At 47.5% G+C, this 20,144-nt stretch overlaps 1 protein-coding gene and 1 non-coding gene across 3 annotated transcripts; one reads left to right on the top strand and one right to left on the bottom strand.

Annotated features, from left to right (window-relative positions):
• Positions 1 to 1,872: 1,872 nt before the first annotated feature.
• On the bottom strand, positions 1,873 to 14,630 carry Creg1 (cellular repressor of E1A stimulated genes 1). 2 transcript variants are annotated; one of them, XM_075988493.1, is made up of 4 exons: positions 14,237 to 14,630; positions 9,214 to 9,333; positions 7,899 to 8,087; positions 1,873 to 3,520 (listed from the first exon to the last, which is right to left on the bottom strand). In XM_075988493.1, exons 1-3 carry the CDS (start codon positions 14,588 to 14,590, stop codon positions 7,899 to 7,901), a joined length of 663 nt encoding a protein of 220 aa, XP_075844608.1. In that variant the 5' UTR covers positions 14,591 to 14,630; the 3' UTR covers positions 1,873 to 3,520. The 2 variants fall into 2 exon arrangements, with proteins under 2 accessions (XP_075844608.1, XP_075844609.1); XM_075988494.1 differs by having other exon boundaries at positions 7,903 to 8,087.
• A 4,366-nt stretch (positions 14,631 to 18,996) lies between these two features.
• LOC142859238 (small nucleolar RNA SNORA48) lies at positions 18,997 to 19,138 on the top strand. Its single transcript, XR_012912153.1, has one exon. It is a non-coding gene; the product is annotated as a small nucleolar RNA SNORA48 (small nucleolar RNA).
• Positions 19,139 to 20,144: the final 1,006 nt, after the last annotated feature.

Here is a 20,144-nt window from a genome sequence, read left to right as displayed (position 1 = left end):
GCTGTGGAATATTTGTTCAATGATGCAAAGATGTGTTGTATTCTTATATGCTGCATTTGTTTAACTCTGTAAAGCTGTGTTACTGTGCCTGTCTAAAACACCTGATTGGTCTCATAAAGAACTTAATAGCGATTAGCTAGGCAGGAGAGGGATAGGTGGGGCTACCAGAATAAACAGAAGAGAGGTGAGCGGAAAAAGGAGTGGAGGATGACAGGGGCCAGTCACATAACCACACAGCCAGACACAGAATAAGAAGGAACAAAAAGATATACAGAAACAGAAAAAGGTAAGAGCCTAGAGGCGAAAGGTAGATGGGATAATGTAAGAAAAGCTGGCTAGAAATAAATCAAGCTAAGGCCAGGCATTCACAAAAAGAGAAAGTCTCTGTGTGATTATTTGGGAGCCAGGTGGCGGGGTCCTCAAAGAGCAAAGAGTAAACAACCAACTGCAAACTATAGGGGCTACAAGTCTTGAATTTATGTCACATTCCCCTCCCTCCCTATCCCCCTCCCTCTCATGGGCATCCTACAATAAAAAGGGGGAAAAAACAAGCAAATGATGGCCCCATACTCTCTTTGACAGTCACCATTGTCTTCTCAGATGAAAACACAGAGCGTGTGTTTTAAAGAGTTTGGAAAGCACCGTGAAACACTGGCCAATGAACTCCCACGGAGCATTATTTTCTCGGCACTAAAACAGCTACACAATTCGCCACTAAGGCGAGTTGCCCGCTATCACCTTGCGATCCCTGGTCTGAATGCCACCGAGAAAGACGTGTGATGCTGGCAATCTCGTCAGAACATTCCTGTTTCACTGAACTGTGCGTGCCTCCGTTCACAATGGGTCCCCACCCCCTCGTAATCCCAGGGGCTTTGAACCTGGACTAGACCGCAGACGAATCCAATTGTTGGTCTTAGTCTGCTCAGGAACAGCGGCCAGGGAAGCATCTGGCAAATGCACCCACTTAGCCGCTGCCGTTTCAGGGGCTGTCTGCCATGACCTCTTAGCACCACGGCCTTGGTCAGGAGCTGCACGCTGTTGGGACACAGATCTCATTCATCCCTTATCCTAGCTAAGACTGGGGCTCAGTTCCTGTCTGCAGCAGGCGAGGTGTGAGACCCAAGGTCTGAAGCGCAGTCGTGGTATGAAGGACCCACCAGCAGCAGCAGAGGCCAGGCCTTCATCTCACCCCTGGCCCTTGATGACTTCAGTGTCACTGCCCTGGTCACACCGACATTTGGCTACAATAACTCAGCTATGTGAGAAATTGGCGCTGGGCCGGGCACAGTGGCATGTGTTTGTCATCCAGTGCTTAGGAAGCTGAGGCAAGAACATCACAGGGCTGAAGACACCTTGGACTACACAGTCTAGAGACACTAAGAAATAGAGGAGAAAACAAAACAAAAATAACACCACCAACCCCCCCCCAACAACCTGCATCAGCTTAAACAGTAGTCTGTGGTGCCCCCTTGTGGACACTCAGAATGCTTCGGTGACATCCTACAAGTCCAGTTATAGAGCTGTAAAGAAAGGACTTTGCCCTGTAGGATAATTGGATCTGACCTGAATATGGAGTCTTTCCACGGTACCAAATGCCGAGGACAGAAGTCACAGTAAGCGGGAAGAAAAAGAGAAAACCTGGGAGATGCCCTCAACCCAGTTCTGCAGAGCATGCCGGAGCCCAAGCCTAGACTCCGACATTCCCCACATTCTAGGACATGATGAGCTCTTGGAAAAGAGCGGCGTGATTCCCTCCGAGTCCTGGAGCAAGTGCTGACTTAGGAGTGTGGTTAAACGAGAACACTGCTTGAGCAGTGCAGTGAAGCTTTGGAACAAACATCTGGATCTCTGAAAGCAGTCCAACACACCTCGTTAAAATAGCGCTTTTAATTGTTAATGACTTGAATGACAAGACTCTGGTTGTTTATAATTTTTTTTCTTGAAAAGTCATTTGCAGGATTTGTTTAGTTTATCATCTATTTTTCCAGCATTATGGCTCCTATTTAACTTCTTTTTGCCGCCGTAGGGGTCAGTGGTTTGACACCCCGCACTTCATTAAAAGGACTCTAACGTCATCTGAGATCATGAATACAGGAGACGAAGCTACCTAGTACGTTTTAAAATGTGCTATTTTTAATTGTGTGTATGTGAGTGTCTATGTGTGTGCTGGTGCCCCCAGAGGCCGGAGGGATTTGATTCCAGAGCTGGAGTTCTGAGCAGCTGTGTCTGCCTGAGCCTTGGACCAGTTCCTCCGAGAGAGCAGTCCACATTCTTAGATGCTGAGCCGTCCCTCTAGCCCAGAAACAGTTTTGTTTGTTTTGTTTTTTCGAGACAAGGTTTCTCTGTGGCTTTGGAGCCTGTCCTGGAACTAGCTCTTGTAGACCAGGCTGGCCTCGAACTCACAGAGATCTGCCTGCCTCTGCCTCCCAAGTGCTGGGATTAAAGGCGTGCGCCACCACCACCCAGCTCCAGAAACATTTTTTAATGCCATGTTACCAAGTTATCTCCCACAGATGGATGACTCCGGAAGCAGCGCCAGGAGCTCTGAGACACAGAGCATCTGAGGAAGGCTTGGGCTGTGGTTGGTGCCTGGGCTAATTCCTCTTGTAATTCTTTTAATTCTTCTTTTGAAGAAAAAAATCTAACACAGACAAATTCCTTTCCTTCTGCAATCCTCTTTTCATGCAAATAAAACATATTGTTTTGGTTTTTGCTCGTTTGTTTCAATGCTGGGGTCGAGGCCCAGGGCCCCACGCATGCTGGGCAAGCATGCCATCAAGCGAGCTGCCCCTGGGCCCCAGCCCATGTGTATATGTTTTGAAGGACGAAGAATGAATATTCAGTGCCTACTTAGGTGGAAGATGAAAACAGGAAACATTTCTGACTTCTTTGCTCTGGGTAACTATGACTTTGGAACATGAGACATTCGCGGAGTTTTACAGAAGACACATTTGTCCTGTGCGGGATCAGCCCTACAAGCCGACGTGACTAGGAAGTTCACTCCTTCCACATCTGAAGGGTTCACACAGCACTCTGTATCCGGGGCACACCCTCTGCTCAGGTCTCCCCACTCCAGGCTCCTCTGCACAGGCTCCAGAGGCAGCTGGGTGAAGGGGTCACCCTCCAGGCACAGTGGCCATCAGGAATAAAGCACCTGGACTTGGTACCTCAAGTGCCGATGGGCAATCTACACCTGGTCTACATTGCCCATCTATGGGCACAACTGAAGAAAAAACACTGGGAATAGATGAAAGAAAAAATCCTTGATTAGAATGAATGGCATTTTTCTGTGAAAATGGCTTCGAAACACAAGTTTTAAATTCAGCAACCACATCTTCCAAGAGACCCCACTCTAGGACCAACAGCATTCTGTAAACAGGCAAGCAAACAAGATCAACCAGCGGGTGGCAGAGTCCACTGACAGCCCAGGAAAGCTGCAGACAACAGCAAGCCCTTTAAGTGTGCGGAGCCATCTACGGCTCTTTGCTGGGGTGGGTCGGTTCACCACATTCTGCTTCACCTGGAAACGGAAAGAGAGACAAACAGTTATCTTATTAGCTGGGTGGGCCACTCTTAACAGTTTATGTGTTCCCAGGAAAGACTAGAGAAACACTCAGACCTAAAAGTTTAATGTTTTAAGTTAATTTCAGTGACTCCCGGTCCTGGTTTTAGTAAATGCAGGACAGGGCCCAACGCCCAAGGATAATCTTTTAAGGAGCTCCTCTGCTCTCCGTGGATGATTCTGACATCTCGGTCAATGTCACAGGTTGCTTGCCTGGTATTCACAGAACTCTGAGTTTGATGAACTCACAAGGTGGCTCACTCTGGAGGTGGAGGCAGGAGGAGCAGGAGCTCAAGGTTATCCTTGGCTATAAAGAGAAGTTTTAGACTAGCCTGGGAAACAAAAGACTCTGGGGGGGGGGGCAGAAACCTTTACAACACAAAAGGGGTCCTGAACATCAAAACAAGAGAGAAGTGACTGACCTGTACCAATTGATACTGGGCCCAGCTAGGAGGTGACCTTGTCTGTCTTTCTGTTCTGACTGGGGTTAACAGATCACGGATCCAGCCGCGACAAGCTCAACAGAGACTTGAGTCTCAGTAGTTTACCCTGAGGCAATACCTGGTTCCAATAAAGACCACAAACTGAGACTACCCAGGCACCACCCAGGAACTGACCACCCAAAGAAACATTTCAACTATTGTAGACAGGATCACCTGCCAGCACACACCCGTCGCCTTTTACCAGGACACCCCTAGACAAATGTCAGCCAATCAGGGTTCGAAACCTTACAAATCCCTCACCCCCACCTTTGCTACTATAAAAACCCAACTCCAACTGAGATGGGGCCTCTCCGATCACTCCGAACGTTGGAGAGACTGAGTTTTCAAAATTGTATAAGAATAAAGGCTCTTTGTTTTTACACATGGGACTCGGTCTCCTGCTGGCTTTGGGGGGACTCCGTGATCTGGGCATAACATTACAACCAGGAAATCTCTGCCTCAGCCTTGGTAAGAGACATCCGAGTGATAAAGTGAAGCCTGAGAAAAGCTGCCTCCAGGACGTCAGCAAACGCCTCAAGAAGTCCTTCAAACCTTCACTCAACAGGCAAGTTAGCAGACCGGCTTGGTCCAGCAACCCAATGAAGCAGGTCATTTAGTTAGGTCTGGTGTCAGCCCTGACCTCCAGGTTCCTGTGTGGACACTTTCTCAGGACACCATTCATTCCAGTGTCCCAGCCAGCAGCTACAGGCAGAAGACCCTGTGCTGTTTAGAGAAACAGCATCTTCTGAGGCGGATCTGGGCAAACTCCAGAATGCCATGAGGACCCCGTTAGTGGCTCTGAGAATGGACAGACCACAGTCCTCACAGGTACAACTGTCCACTCCCTGGACTGTGACACAAACGGCAGTAAGGAGCTAGGAGGAAGTCTCACTCAAAGAGTGAAGTAGCAATCAGTGGCCAGAGGTACCCACAGCAGTTTTTAGATGCCTTCCTTCCATAGTACTGCACAGCAGGGGACGCCTGGCCCTGCTCTCCCATCCTCCCCTCAGGACCAGACCAAAGGTCCCCTCTTATCTCTAAGCTGCAGAAAAGCACTTACCCGCTACATAACAGAGGTGGGGGCCTCTATTTTACTCACTCAGAGCAGAGACTTATGGGAAAACATAATTTTATTTTGTTATTAAAGTAAGCACTGCCCAGGGCATGTTATTTACACAGAGATAACTGCACTAAGGAGATCGTGATGTCCCGGGAAGGAAAACTCTAACCTCAAAGAGCGGCCCATCATTCTTGCTGTCAGTCTCCTTGATAATATGGTGCGTGGTGATGATCTCAGCAATTGCTACCTCCACATCCTATAACAGAAGACGCTTGGCCAGCCCAGAGGAGGGTCAGAGGCCCTGTGCCTCTTCTCCCGCACACACAGCAGCAAAATCAACGCTAGGAAGGCTGAGTTCTTCACTCAGACGATTGAAAGACTTTGTTTCAATCAAGTGCCAATCAGCAGCTGCTTCCCCAACACCTGCTGTGGGCTGGGCCATGCACTACCCTCAGCTCTGCTCAGACTACAGGGGCAGGAACACAATAGAACCCTGAGCTTTGCTGTTAAAAATTACAACCACTGGGGTAGGCTGGGGGCTACATAATTCCACCTGCGTTGTTCCGTAATGGAATAAGACAAACATTAAGAATTTAAGCTCCAGACTGAGAATGGTCTGGTCCCCGAAGAAATTCCTTTTCCCAAGGTCAGGCATTATCTCAGAGACTTGAAGAAAGTTCCTACTTGCTAAAAAGGAAGTCATTCTTCTCTCCTGCAAGAGGGACTGTGGAACCTAAGACAAGGTTAAGCTGCCTCTCTTAAACTCTTAGTCTCTGCTCACAAGCCCCACCCCAGCTCACAAGCCCCACCCCCAGCTCACAAGCCCTTTTCCCTGTTCTCATTTAACTCTAGAAATGTTTTCCCTGTTACTTCTCCTTGCTTTCCCAGGAGACAGCCTTGGCAATTTGGCATAAACTTCCCTTTCCACCCAAGGAGCTGCTATTTTGGTTTCTTTACTGCACCTATTTTCATTCAGGCACGACATATAAATCTATCTGACTATCCTCACCCATCTCCCTACAGAGCTGTCAGTCATCACAAACAGGAAGTGAACTAAAAATGAACTTGGAGTGGCAGGCCCAGCAACAGCACCTGGTTCGGAGTCCCTGGCTTCCGCGCTAGGATGCTTTCGTTTGAATCCCAGCACTGCCACCTCCTGGCCGAAAGGCATTGAGCAAGCCTGGCATTTCTCGGCCAGGTGCTCCATTTTACAGCCTGGGGATCACTGCTTTATCCGGGTGTGGTGAGAAACTAACCTAATCACGTGAAGCATAGCACCAACCGGTAAAACACGTTCAACAGACTCTAGCTGCGACTGTTAGCGTCGTCATTATCAGCTCTCAAGCTTGCAGAGGTCACATATAGCCAAATTCCTATTGCCACTTAGGAAACACTCTGTCCCCTGAACCTTGACCTCACTCCAGATCTGATTGCCCTCTTCTTTCTGCCCCAGTCCATCTTTGGAGCCTGCTTCTGGGCTGCTTTCAGACAAGATGGTACTGGGGACCAAACCTTGGACTGTTGAGCTATGTCTCCAGTCGTTGATAATTCTACTACTTTTATTTTGTAATGCTGAGATTCATGCCCAAGCCCCAGGTCCCAGCTGCTGAACTTACACCTCCAGCACCCCTACCCCACCCCCATCTCCTTTCTCTCCAGGGGCCCCTTTGGTCCCAACTTCATCACCTCCAGAGGAATAAACCACATCTCCCCACAGGCATCCCAGTGATGCTGGCAGGAAAGAGTCACTTGCTCAGACTCAGATGTGGTGCAGCACAGGCCAGAGCAGCAAGCCTGCTTCTTAGATAGTCCTCCCAAGCCATGCATACCGTCTGCAGTCCCACAGGCACAGGTAGCCCAGACCCCAGGGGGAGTTCATGGGCGACAGTGACCTGAATGAAACTCCCCCACCTTTCATTGAGCTCTAAGTGAAATTTGTTATTCCTTCAGGGATGATTGCAGATGATAAACCATAGACGTGACAGGGTATCTGTGACCATCTCCAACAGCAATAGAGAAATCAAAGATCCCTTGACATTGTACTATGATTATGGTGTGGTAAACGTTATATAGTCTCTCGTTTCCACTACTTTGAGAGAGTTATGGGCTCATTACTAGAATCCTCATTGTTTGTTTTTGTTTGAAACACAGTTTCACATAACCCAGGCTGACTTCAGCCTCACCATGTAGCTGAGGCTGGCCTTGAATTCCTAATCCAAGAGGTTGTCTCTGCCTCCCAAGGACTGGGGTTACAGGTATATGTCATTACTAGATTTTTCTTCTTTTTTCTTTTCGGTTTTTCAGGACAGGGTTTCTCTGTGTAACAGTCCTGGCTGTCCTGGAACTCACTGTAGACCAGGCTGGCTTCAAACTCACAGAGATCCGCCTGCCTCTGCCTCCCAAGTGCTAAGATTAAAGGTGTGTGCCACCACTGCCCAACGTCATTACTAGATTTTACACTATTTAATGTTAATTCAGAAGCTTACCAATGCTGTATCACACATTTAAAAGTATTTTATAGGTATATTTTAAGAGTTGTTCATTGTTTGGTTGATCTCACTATATAGCTCTGGCTGTCCTAGAACTCACCAAGATCTCCCCTGCTTCTACCTTCCAAGTGCTGGCATTAAAGGGATGCAGTACTGTGCCTGGCTTCTTTTGTAACCTATGTATTTTATTATTTTAAGAGTGGATCCTAGATTATGCAAGGGTCTGCATCATATGAAACGTTAAACCCCCTCGCCTTGGGAGGCAGGGAAGGATGATGCTGGACAGGTGAGAAATGTATACTCACTTACTGCAATGTGACATTAAAATATTCTTCAGGGGTCACGACTTTCGGTCCACCAAAGTAGTCCAAGACCCAGATGTTGGTTATATTTAACTTTGCAAAGAACCAATTATGGCTGGAAGGCCAAGTCTTCATCTCAGGGTGTCGCAGGAACAACGAATTCTTCGCATAGTCTGCTTCCTTTTCATTCACCTGAAGGATAAACCGGGGAGAAACAGACTGACTCTTGGATTTCTCCTTCACTAACAATGTGTGGTTCTCACACCACACACCCTGCCTGAGAACTTATTCAGCTGCAAACCCTGGTCTTCAGATTCCAGAATAAATGGAAGCTCGGAGAAAATAGACAACGATGATTTCACACTTGTAACGACACATGCATCAAAACAGTCCGTAAGGACCGAGATGCGCTGCTCAACAGTGAGCCTGAGCTTCCACTGTACCGGCTCAGACACACTGGTGTCACCTGGGCCTGAGAGTAGCGTCCCACCCACCCCAGGATCTATCTGCACATGTGAAAAGCTGCGTGTGAAGGGTGAACATGCGAAGAAGTAACACGATGGGACCCAAGAGCATTTGTTACTTCCCGGTTTGCTCCTGTCAGTCAAGGACACCACCCACAGAGATATACCCACGAGAACGTCCAGACCTGAAGTCACAAAGGCCAGAAAGCAAATCACTGGCTCAGCAATAAGACTATGTACGTGACACCTGTCCACTGGCATTCCATAGATCTTTTTTCTGTTTGGTTTTAGAGATGGAGTCTCACTATGAAGAGCTAGCTGTCTGGAATTCACTATGTAGACCGGGCTGGTCTTGAACTCACAGATATCTGCCTGTCTCTGCCTCCTGGGTGCTTGGATTAGAAGCATGCACCACCACACTCAGCACTGTGGATTGTATCTAACCTCTTCTCTCCAGCACTCAGCCCAAACTGTCCAGACATACTTCTAGTTAGTAACAGACACCCCTCTTATTGGTGTCGAACATGGGAACATGGAACTCTCATGAAATTAGAGAGCAATGGCTCTGTAAGAGCAGATATTTCTTAACAAGAGTGTTTTTACATAGAATCTTCCAAATGTGACATGTTTGGCTTTAAGACATAGGTTCTTTGTCCCTTTAGAGTCCTACTGAACACCTACATGATGGATCCCCACCACAGCCTTACGTTCTTGGACTCACTGTTTGTGTGAGAAGGTGTTCTTACTGTGCACCCACTAACAAATCAACTGCATGTTATTCTTCAAAGACTCCTTCCTTGTTTCTAATACCATGACATTCTGGCCCATCTCTCCTCGTGGAAGTCACCACTCACCTTGGTCACAGTTCCCGACAACATTATATGAACACACAAGGGACTCTGGGGATCAAATCCATGTTTCCTACAGAAGACAGTCTGTGCCAAAGACAGTGTCAGCGTAGCCTCTGGATGTTCCTGCAGAGAGAAAAACGAAGAGCCGTGCATGTGACCTGCGGTTTCTGGAGAGTACAATGCGAGCTGCAGATGTGCGGTCCCTCCAGGTATCGCACTTACACGGAACAGTGAACTGCAAGCCTCCCCGAAGAAGGGAAAACAGTCCGCAGGTGGAGACCGGTTCTGATCCCCACCAAGTGTGTGTGGAGAGGTGCCAGGTTTTAAATGAACAATCTACGGGGAATGTTTTAGCATATCTGTTATCTATTCCATGATTGTCAGAAGTATAAATACAGTATCCCCCAAACCAGGGCTGTTGATAGCCCTCACTGAAATATCTACAGGGTCAAACTCTAATAAAAAACGAAACCAAACAAAACAGTTCATAAAAAGCCACAGTTGCTTGAACAGCCTAATTACACAATTTAAACAAGAAAGTAGCTGAGTCATGCTGCGGGGTTATCTCGTGACTGCAGAAGTTGTCACGTGATCTCCAAGAGGGAGAGTTGCTTATTCTCCTCCCAGCTTCTGTAACAAGAGAATTCTTCCCTCTGATTCAACACTAAGGCAGAAAGACTCAATTCCTTTCTCTCCAGAACCCAGCGTCCTTCCACAAGACTGCAAATTCACAACTGCCTTCACCCCGAGTGGTTTTGGGGTCAACTTTCCTATTTCACAATGGCCCACCAAAAACACAGAGTCCCAGAGACTCTCAGGAAAGAGGAAAACAGAAAGGGCTCAGAAGGCAAGAGCATGGACTGCTCTCCCACGGGGCCCACGTTCGGTTCCCAGCACCCATGTCCAGTGGCTCACAACCACTTGTAACTTCAGTCCCAAGGGTTCCCACATCTGCCCTATGACAGCGCCCATACACAGACAGCCACAGTTAAAGTCAATCTTGCTGGACATGGTGGTGCATACCTTTAATCCTAGCATCCTAGCTAAAATATTTGCTGTCTTCAAGCAAATGTCGAGAGGATCTTCCCCTTCTACTCACCCCCCCCCCCAAAAAAGGGGGGGGAACAAGGGAAAGAGTTCAGATAAGGTTTCTTCCCTGTGAATTCCAGATCTGGTTGAGAAGTCAGACATAAGCAAAATCAGGACGGGAGCAGGAAGGTGTATTAAGGCAGAGGGAATGTAGACTGGGAAAGTATAAGACTCCATAGCCATTACAGAGAAAGCCACTGTAAGAGGAAGCCAAGGGATGGAGGGGCCGGGAGGAGGTGAGCACGACTCAAACCCCAGCTTAGGGTCTAGGTAGGCATCCTAAAGCAGGGCTTTCCAAAATTCCCTACAATTTGTTAAGATGACGATTCCTGCTACCAATCTGCACCCAAGGTTTTATTTATGTGTGTGTGCATGCCTGTGTGTCCGTGTGCATGCGTGTGTGTCCCCATGTATGTGGGCAGATGTAGGTGTGGAGTCAGATGACACTGGATGTCTTTTTGGATCAACCTCTACCTTATTTCCTAAAGCAGGGAGGGTGTTTGTTCAACCCAGAAACTCCCCGTCTCCACTTGCCAAGCAGGGGGATTACAGGCCGACAGGTTGGCTTTCTATGTGGGCGCCAGGGATCTGAACCCTTGACACTTGCATGGCAAGCTCTTTTCCTGATGAGCCATCTCCCCAGCTCCCACACCCAGGGTGAGAAGCACTTGAGGTGATTCTTGAATAGCAGCGGGCAGCATTGGTGAAGCCCCTTGTGTGTTGGGCAACGCTGTATTTTGCTACTGTAAGTCTGGTGGGCAGGGTGGTCCAGACAGTTTAAGAGTTGTTTGAGAACTTCCTAGCTGGAAGTAGTGAGGACTTAGCCAAGCACCGGGTCAATGAAGGGGAAGGAGCAGAGATGGAAACAAAGGAAGCAGAAGAAAAACCGAGGGATGTGGAGAGGCAGTGAGAATTCTAACGTGTTTACTGAGAAAATAACTATTCCACAAGTCAGGACGCTGAGGGTTTCCGAGAAAAAGAGGGAAATGGAACTCCTATCTGACAGACACTAAATGAAGGCAATCAGGAATACAAGAGTCTGGTGAGGCCCAACATGAACACAAATGTGGAAGTAAATCCTAAGCAGAAGGAAAAGCATGACTGTGCACATTTAAAGTATCAGAAGAACCACGGGGTTAGAAACTGACTTGTTTTTAATAGGTCAAAGGGGAAAAGAAATCAGGAATAACCTGGTTATATCACAAGAGAGAAGTGCCAAGAAGGAAGGAAAGATAAAAATGATTTTGTTTTATTTGAGATAGGACCTTATATAGTCCAGCCAGGTCTTGAACTCACCAGATAGCAAAGAATAACTTTGAACTGCTAACCCTTCTGCCCCCACCTCCAAAATACTGAGACTATAGGCCTGTACCACCAAGCCTCCTTTCTGTAACACTGGGATACAGCTCAGTGCTTCCAGCATCCTAGGCAAGCACTCTCTATCAATTTTACTTTTGACTCGCTGGCTCTACAGCCCAACTTGCTACTACATTATCAACCAGCACCAACAAATTCTTCCTATAAACATTTATTATACAAAAACATTACACACCAAAAAACTAGACAAGAGGAACACTCCAAAAAGACGTAGACTCTAAACCTCACAACTTGTCTCTGAGGGCGATGTCTGGCATTTTACATGGCAGAAGTTCTTCTAACCTAATGGGAAGGCATGAAGAGACTCTTGCTGGTTGGAAGCAAGAAGAAGAGAAGAGCAGAAGCCAACTCTGGCTGGCTAACTGAGTCAGCATCCGTCACGTTCATATCATGAGCACTGACATGTTCACATCTTTTCAATACCATCACAGGAACTGAAACCTTGGGTGGGTTCCTCACATCTGCCTCTTTTCTACACATGAAGTAGCTCACTGAAGTCCTACCTTGATGGCCATGAGCTAGGTGGCCACAAGTGAGCCCCGCTACCTCTAAATCTCAGTGTCTTCGTTTCTGCAGCGAGGACGACACCAGCACTCCCTAGACAACTCACAAATATAAATAAGATTACAGTAATAGTGATGCTCCATCTGTCCCCTTCCTGGCAGAATCATCAGCAGGCTTTGAGGGAACACAGGGCACTGTTTCAAGGTAAAGTGTCTTGGAAGTGGGTGCATTTTGAGACCCCTTCTCAAGAGACCTGCGGGTCATTCGAGTGCCATCCCTGGAGTAGAGGGAATCTGTGAACAGCAGATGCCTAGAGGAGTGAGGAGGGCTGGGAAGAAGGAAACGGTGAACTGGGGTGAACATATCTGGGCTGGAGGAGGCAGCGGCTTCTATTCTTTTTGTTTCTCAGAAGATAAGCTCCGCCCCCACTCCCAGGGCTGCTAGATCTTCTGATTTTTTCACGAAGGTTAAGACACTTTAAATGTTAGAGTGCAGATTCTGTTTGTGATTTATCATGCATCTGTGGTCTGCGTGTGCGCACGTGCGTGCGTGCATGCGTGCGCGTACTGCGTGTCTGTGTTGTGTACGTGTGAGGAGAGCGCTGGTGTACCACAGGTGCACAGGTGTTAATGAGTGTGTGGTGTGGCCCGGAGGTCAGCTATGGATGTCACTCCTCACAAGCTGGAGCCATCCAACTTGTTTTTTGAGACTTGAGACAAGGTCTCTCCCTGGGGCCTGAAGCTCACTGACTCAGCTAGGCTGGCTGGACAGGGAGCTGTGTCTGCCTGTCCAGTGAGGATCACAAGTACATACCTTCACACCTCGCTTTTTACATGGGTAACGAAGACCAAACGGTCCTCAAGCTTTTCTGGCATGTACTTTACCAACTGGGCTATTTCCCCAGCCCCTATAATCATAGTTTTAAAAGACAGCCTAGGCCTGGAGAGGTGGCTCAGCGGTTAAGAACACTGGCTGTTCTTCCGGATGTCCTGAGTTCAGTTCCCAGCAATCACATGGTGGCTCACAACCACCTGTAATGGGATCTCATGCCCTCTTCTGGCATGCAGGTGTACACTCATATATAAAATATAAATATATAAAATTAAAAAAAGAACAAAACAGATCTCTGTGTAGGCTGAAGGAAACTGGCCTCTGGGTTCATGGGTTCCAGTCTGTGTCCTGTTCTTTGAAGACAGGTGGATCTGAGGTGAGCTAGAGTTGGCCCCCTGGCTTTGCACATTGCTTAACCTCATGTCATCATGGCAACAGTCAAACCTACTCCTAAGAGTTATTCCAAGAGATAATAATAAAAGCAAATGAGTGGAAATGAAAAGCTCTCAGCACACGGTGCCATGAGTGCTTGATTAAAAAGTCTGTTTCTCTCAACTGACTTTTACAAGCACGCAGTGTCTTTCCGACTTTGCTCCAAGCCAGGCTCCATTTCTAGGCACCTGTGTGGCTCTTCCCTCCCACAGCTTATCCTGGTCCCAGAGAGTAGGCAAAGGACAAAGAGGAACCAGATCCTCCAAGAGTCCTGTTCTCCATCGAGGCCACTATGTTCTGTAGTCCAAAGAAGGCAGTCAACCTTAAGGTCCGGTAGTAGTTTCCCACTGCTGATAGGAAAGGTCTGGAGCGAGAGGAGAGAGGAACTCTAAAGTCACACAAGCCAAATGCTAAATAACTAGCCAACAATCTGTACGCTTTGTAAAGCCTCTGAATAACAAGCGGCCAGTTCGTGCAGAGACTGTCCCTTAAGATGATTCATGACAATCGGAAGGGTGTAAAGTCCTCCAGGTACTGGCAAAGAATTTATCTCAAGTGGTTAGAACACTAACAAGCGAGTAGGAACATTCTGGAGTTGCCCAACAAACATCTGGAATGCTACAATCTCTGCCCAGCCAGCGCCGCCAGAAGGGACTGTCATCTGAGCTGGGTTCGAAATTCTTATCTCTAAGACCCACGCGCTCCGTAGCGAACTAAACTTCAGAGGTTCGCTCCCTGTGGCCGCCAGCCCCGCAGTGTCCAACCCGGGGAACCGCGCATCGCTCCAGCTCACCTGCAAGTCGCTCACTAGTTGCTGCATTGGACTCAGGTACATGTAGGGCACGCCGCTGCCCGCGCCAGGGGGACCGTCACTGAAGGAGATGACGTCCGCGAAGGACCTACCGCGCACCGCCTCCAGCGTGGAGATAGTGGCCAGCGCGCCCCAGTCCGAGACGTGCGTCACGAAGCGGGCCACGCGCGGCGCGTCTTCGCGGGGTGGCAGCGGAGGCAGTCGCCAGCCCATGTCCCAGTCCCCGTGGTCCAGGCCCCCGCGACCCCGGGCCGGCGACACCAGTAATGCCACCAGCGCTGGCGCCAGAAGGGCAGCGAGCAGGGAGCGCGCAGGCCGGAGAGCACTGCCAGCCATGGCGGCGTCTGCAGAGTCCCTGCCCTACGACCTGACTCTGCGGGATAACTAGTGCCCTCCAAGGTCCCGCCCCTCCGAGAAGGCCAATCAGAGATGAGCAGGCCGAAGGGGAGTGGCCCCTGTGCTGCGGGATCCACAGCCACAAACGCTCGATTCGCTCTGTTTCGTGTTCATCTCCTTAAAGACTGCGAGTTTGCACCAGAGTCTTTTTTTTTTCTTTTACAGACAGATAAGCCAGGCTTAGAAGAAATTAAATAACTTGGCTAAATCACGCAAAAGGCGAACTTCTCGCACGCACCACCTTTTCTAATGTCTTTTAGTATGCGTGCCCGGCAACTGAGAGAAAAAGAGTTTTCTATGTATGCTCTTGTCTGTTTAATCCACTATTTTTGTTGTTTTGGGCTTTTGTTTTATTTTTCGAGACAGAGTTTCGTTGTGGAGCCCTGGCTGTTCTTGGAACTCATGCTGTAGACCAGGCTGGCCTCGAACTCACAGAAATCCACTTGTCTATGCCCTCCAAGTGCTGGGTTAAACGCCTGCGCCCCCCTGCAAGGCCTGTTTACTCACTGTTAGCAAACAAACTTCCTTGTGGTAAAAGGCAGAAGAACGAAACTGGAGGAACTTACAGACTGCTGGCCCAGGAGCGTCCTCAGATATTACTGATTTTCAGTAACCCACTCAAGACTTTGATCATGCCTGTTTGAGATCTGTTAAGTCATCTAGCTTGGTTAAATTCGTGGCTTCATGCATTCTTTGTCCTGGCTGTTATAATTTAAAACGAAGTGCACCAGAGAAAGACGACACCCAACAGAGCTCACAGGGAGGATTTGTTTGTTTGTTTGTTTGTTTGTTTGTTTATAATTGGAGGAAAGGAAGTGGGAAAAGGGGAAGGGGAGAGACCAGCCTCTGGGGACAGGAGCAGCAGAAGAGAAGAGAGGCAGAGAGAGACGCAGAGAGAGAGAGAGAAGAGGGAAAAGACAGTAAGTGGGCAAAGCCCACCTTTTATAAGGGAACGAAGCAAATGTGCACAGGAGGTGCTCTTAGTGGGTGCAGCTAAGGACGTATCCTGTCAGGACCCTAAGGGCAGGCCAGTACAGATGCCTGAATACTAACCCTGGCAGGTCCTGCAAGCCGTTCTGGTCTCCATTCCACTACCCGGGGGAGTTAGAAAACATGTGTATACAACCTGGCCCACATCCTTCATCATTTTAAACTTTGGCCACTGTTAGAACATAGAACCTTTAAGCCCCACCCCATAACCTAAATCAAGCCACGACTCTCCACAGCTCTCCCTAGGTGGGAGTTAGGAAGCAGTCTGTGCAGGGACTTGACAGTTTTTCTTAGCTTACGGTGCCTGGCTCCTTACCACATAGACCACACTGAACTAAATAGTGAGACGGAAACGTCCTGCCACCTCTAGAAGGCTGTAAAAACCAGGCTTGCCCTTTATTCTTCTTAGCTTATGGTGCCTGGCTCCTTATCACGTAGGCCACACTGAACTAAACCATGGGATGTGAAACTTCCTGCCACCTCTAGAAGGCTGTAAGAATCAGGCTTCCCCTTTATTCTTCTTAGCTTATGGTGCCTGGCTGCTTATCACATAGGCCACACTGAACTAAACCATGGGATGTGAAACTTCCTGCCACCTTTAGAAGGTTATAAAAATCAGGCTTGCCCTTTATTCTAGGGATTGGTGAGAGACTCCGCAGCCCCCCACCCCCTGCCTCTCCCACCCACCACCTCTCTCTCTCTCTCTCTCTCTCTCTCTCTCTCTCTCTCTCTCTCTCATTCTTTTTTATATTTATTTTTGTTTTATTGGTGTTTTGCCTGCATGTATGTCTATGTGAGGGTGTAGGACCCTGGAATTACATTACGGACAGTTGTGAGCTGCCATGTGGGTTCTGGGAACTGAAGCTGGTTCCCCTGGAAGAGTGGTCGCGCCTCCAGGTCCTGGAATCCTACTAAACTCCACTGAAAGGAATTATGTCTGCTTCCTTTGCCGACCAACTCCTGCTATTCATCTCTTGTAACAGTCACATCTTTTCAAATTTTAATCTTTTTTTCAGGAGTATGAAGGACTCTAATAGGCTGGAGCAAGGCAAACACAGCTCTGGCAGGCCTTGCCCTTCCCTCCATCTTCCTAAACCACAGACTACATTCCTAAAGCTAGCCACCAAGGTCTCTTCCCTTATCTGGCTACTTCCTTCTCCAGAGGCTGACCACCAAGGGCCAGCTATCAAAGTATTGAAGATCAGCAATCAGAAGCTCCCTTTTGGCTGCCCTAACTAACTCAATCAAAACAAACCAACTCATCCTAACTTGGGGGTTTCCCCTCTTCCCTTTATAAACTGCCATTTGCCTATGGGCCTTGTCTGTCTCCTCCCTATCCAGACACAGTCCTTTGTGTCCCACCCTCCCCTTCCTTCAATCCACCCCCCCCAACAAATACCCCTTCCCCTTACAGTCTTGTTCTTCCCTTCCCCTTCTCCTTTGTCCTCTATCTCCCGTGTTTGTCTATCATTCCCTGCCCTTTGTCCCTCTGGGGCAAATAAATCTCCTTTGTGCTAAGAACTTGGTCTTGGTGTGTCCTGTGCCAAGTCTGGCCCTTGCAGTGTGTACTTCAGTGTTAACAGAGGCCACACGGTGGTACCAGTGCGAGGATTTGCCTGTGTTAATCTGGTGATACCATGCCTTCCAAGGCTTCATTGCTTGACTGCAGTAATTTCCTTCAGAGCTGTGAGCCAGTCATGTGAACCAGTGTGGGCAACAGGTGTGTGAGCCAAATCCCACCTCCTCTTCCTTTCTGAAGGCCAGCTTCCCTACCTTCTGCCAACTTCTGAGGCTATTCAGTAGAACGTGACCCTGCACTCTGAACAAGAGCCCACAGTTCCCTCTGGTAGCCAATCTGTGTCACACTGATTTCCACACTTAGCTAAGAGTAGTGTCAACAATGCTCGGTCCAAGATGACTTGCTTTTCACCTGAGTTTAGGAGAATCTCAAACTAAGTGGAAAACTAAGCAGGAGCCATTTCAAGAGAAGAAATTCAGGAACCCACCTAAAAAAAATTCCATAAATAGTCTGAGTGCTTATCTATTAGAAACAGCTCATCCTCAGTGTATTAAGGAAAAGGTTCACAGAGCCGAATTTGGAGTTCCAACCAACCTACCACTAGCAAGTCAAGTGTCCATGGCTCTTTGACTTTACTTTTAGATCTCAGTTGTTCTTGTTCAAAATTTGGAGCTGAAAGATAGTCATGGTAGTGCCTGCCTTTGATCCATCACTATATAGACTTTGTCTCTCCTGCTTCTGGCCCAAAAGAGAAAAAAAAAAATGGATTAGCTGCTGCTTTAGACTCTTCCTTCACCTTTATCCCCTATTTTCCATGTAATGGTGAAATATGAGACTCTTTAAAGTTTTGGAATACAGATTGTTTTACAAGAGGATAAACCACTTTTCATTTATTGATATACCTCTTACTGTTATGGTAAAATGCTGCAGGTCCCTGAGTGGCAGCAGTGGGCAGCGGGCCATGGAGGCAGCTGGTCCCAGGCAGCTCCGGAGCTGTGCAGTGGGTGAGAGACAGAGACCTATTAAGCGCGCCATGCTGATAAAGTGGGTATTTATTTAGTGGGTTATAGAAGGGAAAGGGATAGGGGAGAAGGGAAAAGAGCAGAGAGAGAGAAAAAAAGAGAGAAACAGAGGGGGTGGGGAAGGGGAGAAGTGGGGAAGAAGGAGAGAGGCAGAACTTGCCTCTTTAGGAGAGAGATGGAAAGGAAGAAGCTCAGGCTGGAAGCAGAAGGAAGGAAGATCCACTTGCCTTGGTGGAATGGGGGTGGGTGGGGTGGTGGGGCTTGTCTCTTAAAGGGACAGGACAGACCATTACATTTACTGCTGGCACACAAAATAGCAAGAGTTTTCTATTACAGTTCCATTACAAAACAAGTGCTTAGAGCTTGCTCTCACATGTCACACTGGGAAAAGAAGGTCTACAAACCCTCCAGGAGTTAGGTATGTCTCCGTAGTTTTTATCCTTATACTTGCTGTTCCCGGTGCCCCAAACACATGTCATTCTGTACTGGCTGTTTCCCATGTACACCTCAGGGAATCAGAAGTCACTTTACAAGAGAGCCCTTGAGCCCAGCTTCTTTTTAAAATTTTATTATTTCCTGTGAATGAATGAGTGTGCGTGTAGACACACACACACACATACACACACACATGCACACACATACATATATACATGCTGGTGCCCTCAGGGTAGAAAAGAACCTCAGAGGTCCTAGAACTGGAGTTACAGACAGTTCTGAGCCATTTGGATGCTGGGAAACAAACCTAGGTCCTCTGCAAAAGTAGCCAGTGCTCTCGACTACTGAGCCATCTCCCCAGTCCTAAAAACCTAGCTTCTAGTCCCTGGCAATGGGCAAAGAGACACCTTGGAGGTGGTGTTGTCTTATATCAGCCAGGGACAGAGCAGATGGAGTCCTTTGTTCATCCTAGCTTGGTGCCTATCTTGGTGGCCAAAGCTGTTTCATGCCTAGGGCACATAAGAAAATATATATATATAAACCTAGCTTCTTAACTCATGTGGTGATCATGAAAAATTTGATAATAGTAAAATCAATTGAAAATTAAGCTCATAATGAATCTGAGGCTTTTTTGGTAGTGCGTATCTGTGTTGCCTCAAGACTTGGCCATAATCTTGATCTGAAGCACACAACATGCACACTTCATGCTCAACACATGAGTCATCTTAGCGTGAAATGCCCACAGACACTGCCTGAAGCACCTTGGCTCCAGCTGCAGAATGATGCATGCTAAAATTGCAAGGTTTTTACTGGATGTGCAAAGTTGTTTCCCCTTTATAGAAACAGAAAAATTTGTTTGATCATGTAAAACAAAGTCTTCTTATCATTGTTCCTTATCATGTTAATATCAAATTAGTGTAACTTTAGATTGTTTTGTGTTGTAATGTTTGACCTTAAAAAGCTGCTACTTGAGTTGCCTTGAGTATCATTTTAAAATGGTCAGTGAACTTGGGTTTGGATTAGGATGAAATTTCTAACAGTTTCAGAAGTGGCAGAGACATACTTCTGTCATTGTATGACAATGTATATGAGAAGGTGTTCTCAGCATTTGTTGCTTTAGAAAAGAGGGTTTTTTTTCTTCTTTTGTTTCCACAAAGGATGAGAACCTGTGGAATCCTCCTAGACTAATGTGGTTTGATGTACCAGGACCCCCTCAAAAGTCTCTATGAACACCCCCCAAAATACTTCATCTAACAAAAAGCAAGAAACAGTTTGGAGAGAACTACAATCATATTCCCAAATATTGTTTTTTATTATTTATTTATTTATTATGTATACAATATTCTGTCTGTGTGTATGCCTGCAGGCCAGAAGAGGGCACCAGACCCCATTACAGATGGTTGTGAGCCACCATGTGGTTGCTGGGAGTTGAACTCAGGACCTTTGGAAGAGCAGGCAATGCTCTTAACCTTTAAGCCATCTCTCCAGCCCCCCCCAAATATTGTTTATAAATGTTTGTTTACATTTA

The sequence above is a fragment of the Microtus pennsylvanicus genome, chromosome 10 (genome assembly GCF_037038515.1).
Source record: "Microtus pennsylvanicus isolate mMicPen1 chromosome 10, mMicPen1.hap1, whole genome shotgun sequence".
In the NCBI taxonomy this organism is placed as follows: domain Eukaryota; kingdom Metazoa; phylum Chordata; class Mammalia; order Rodentia; family Cricetidae; genus Microtus; species Microtus pennsylvanicus.
The sequence above is the reverse complement of the archived record's forward strand: the minus strand, read 5'-3'. Positions and strand labels throughout refer to the sequence as shown.

Coding starts and splice junctions, on each gene's coding strand:
- Creg1 (XM_075988493.1), bottom strand. CDS start 14,590: ATGGCTGGCAGTGCTCTCCGGCCTGCGCGCTCCCTGCTCGCTGCCCTT. Junction 9,334..14,236: donor AACTAGTGAGCGACTTGCAG/GTGAGCTGGAGC, acceptor TTCTCTCTGCAG/GAACATCCAGAGGCTACGCT. Junction 8,088..9,213: donor TGTCGGGAACTGTGACCAAG/GTGAGTGGTGAC, acceptor TTTATCCTTCAG/GTGAATGAAAAGGAAGCAGA.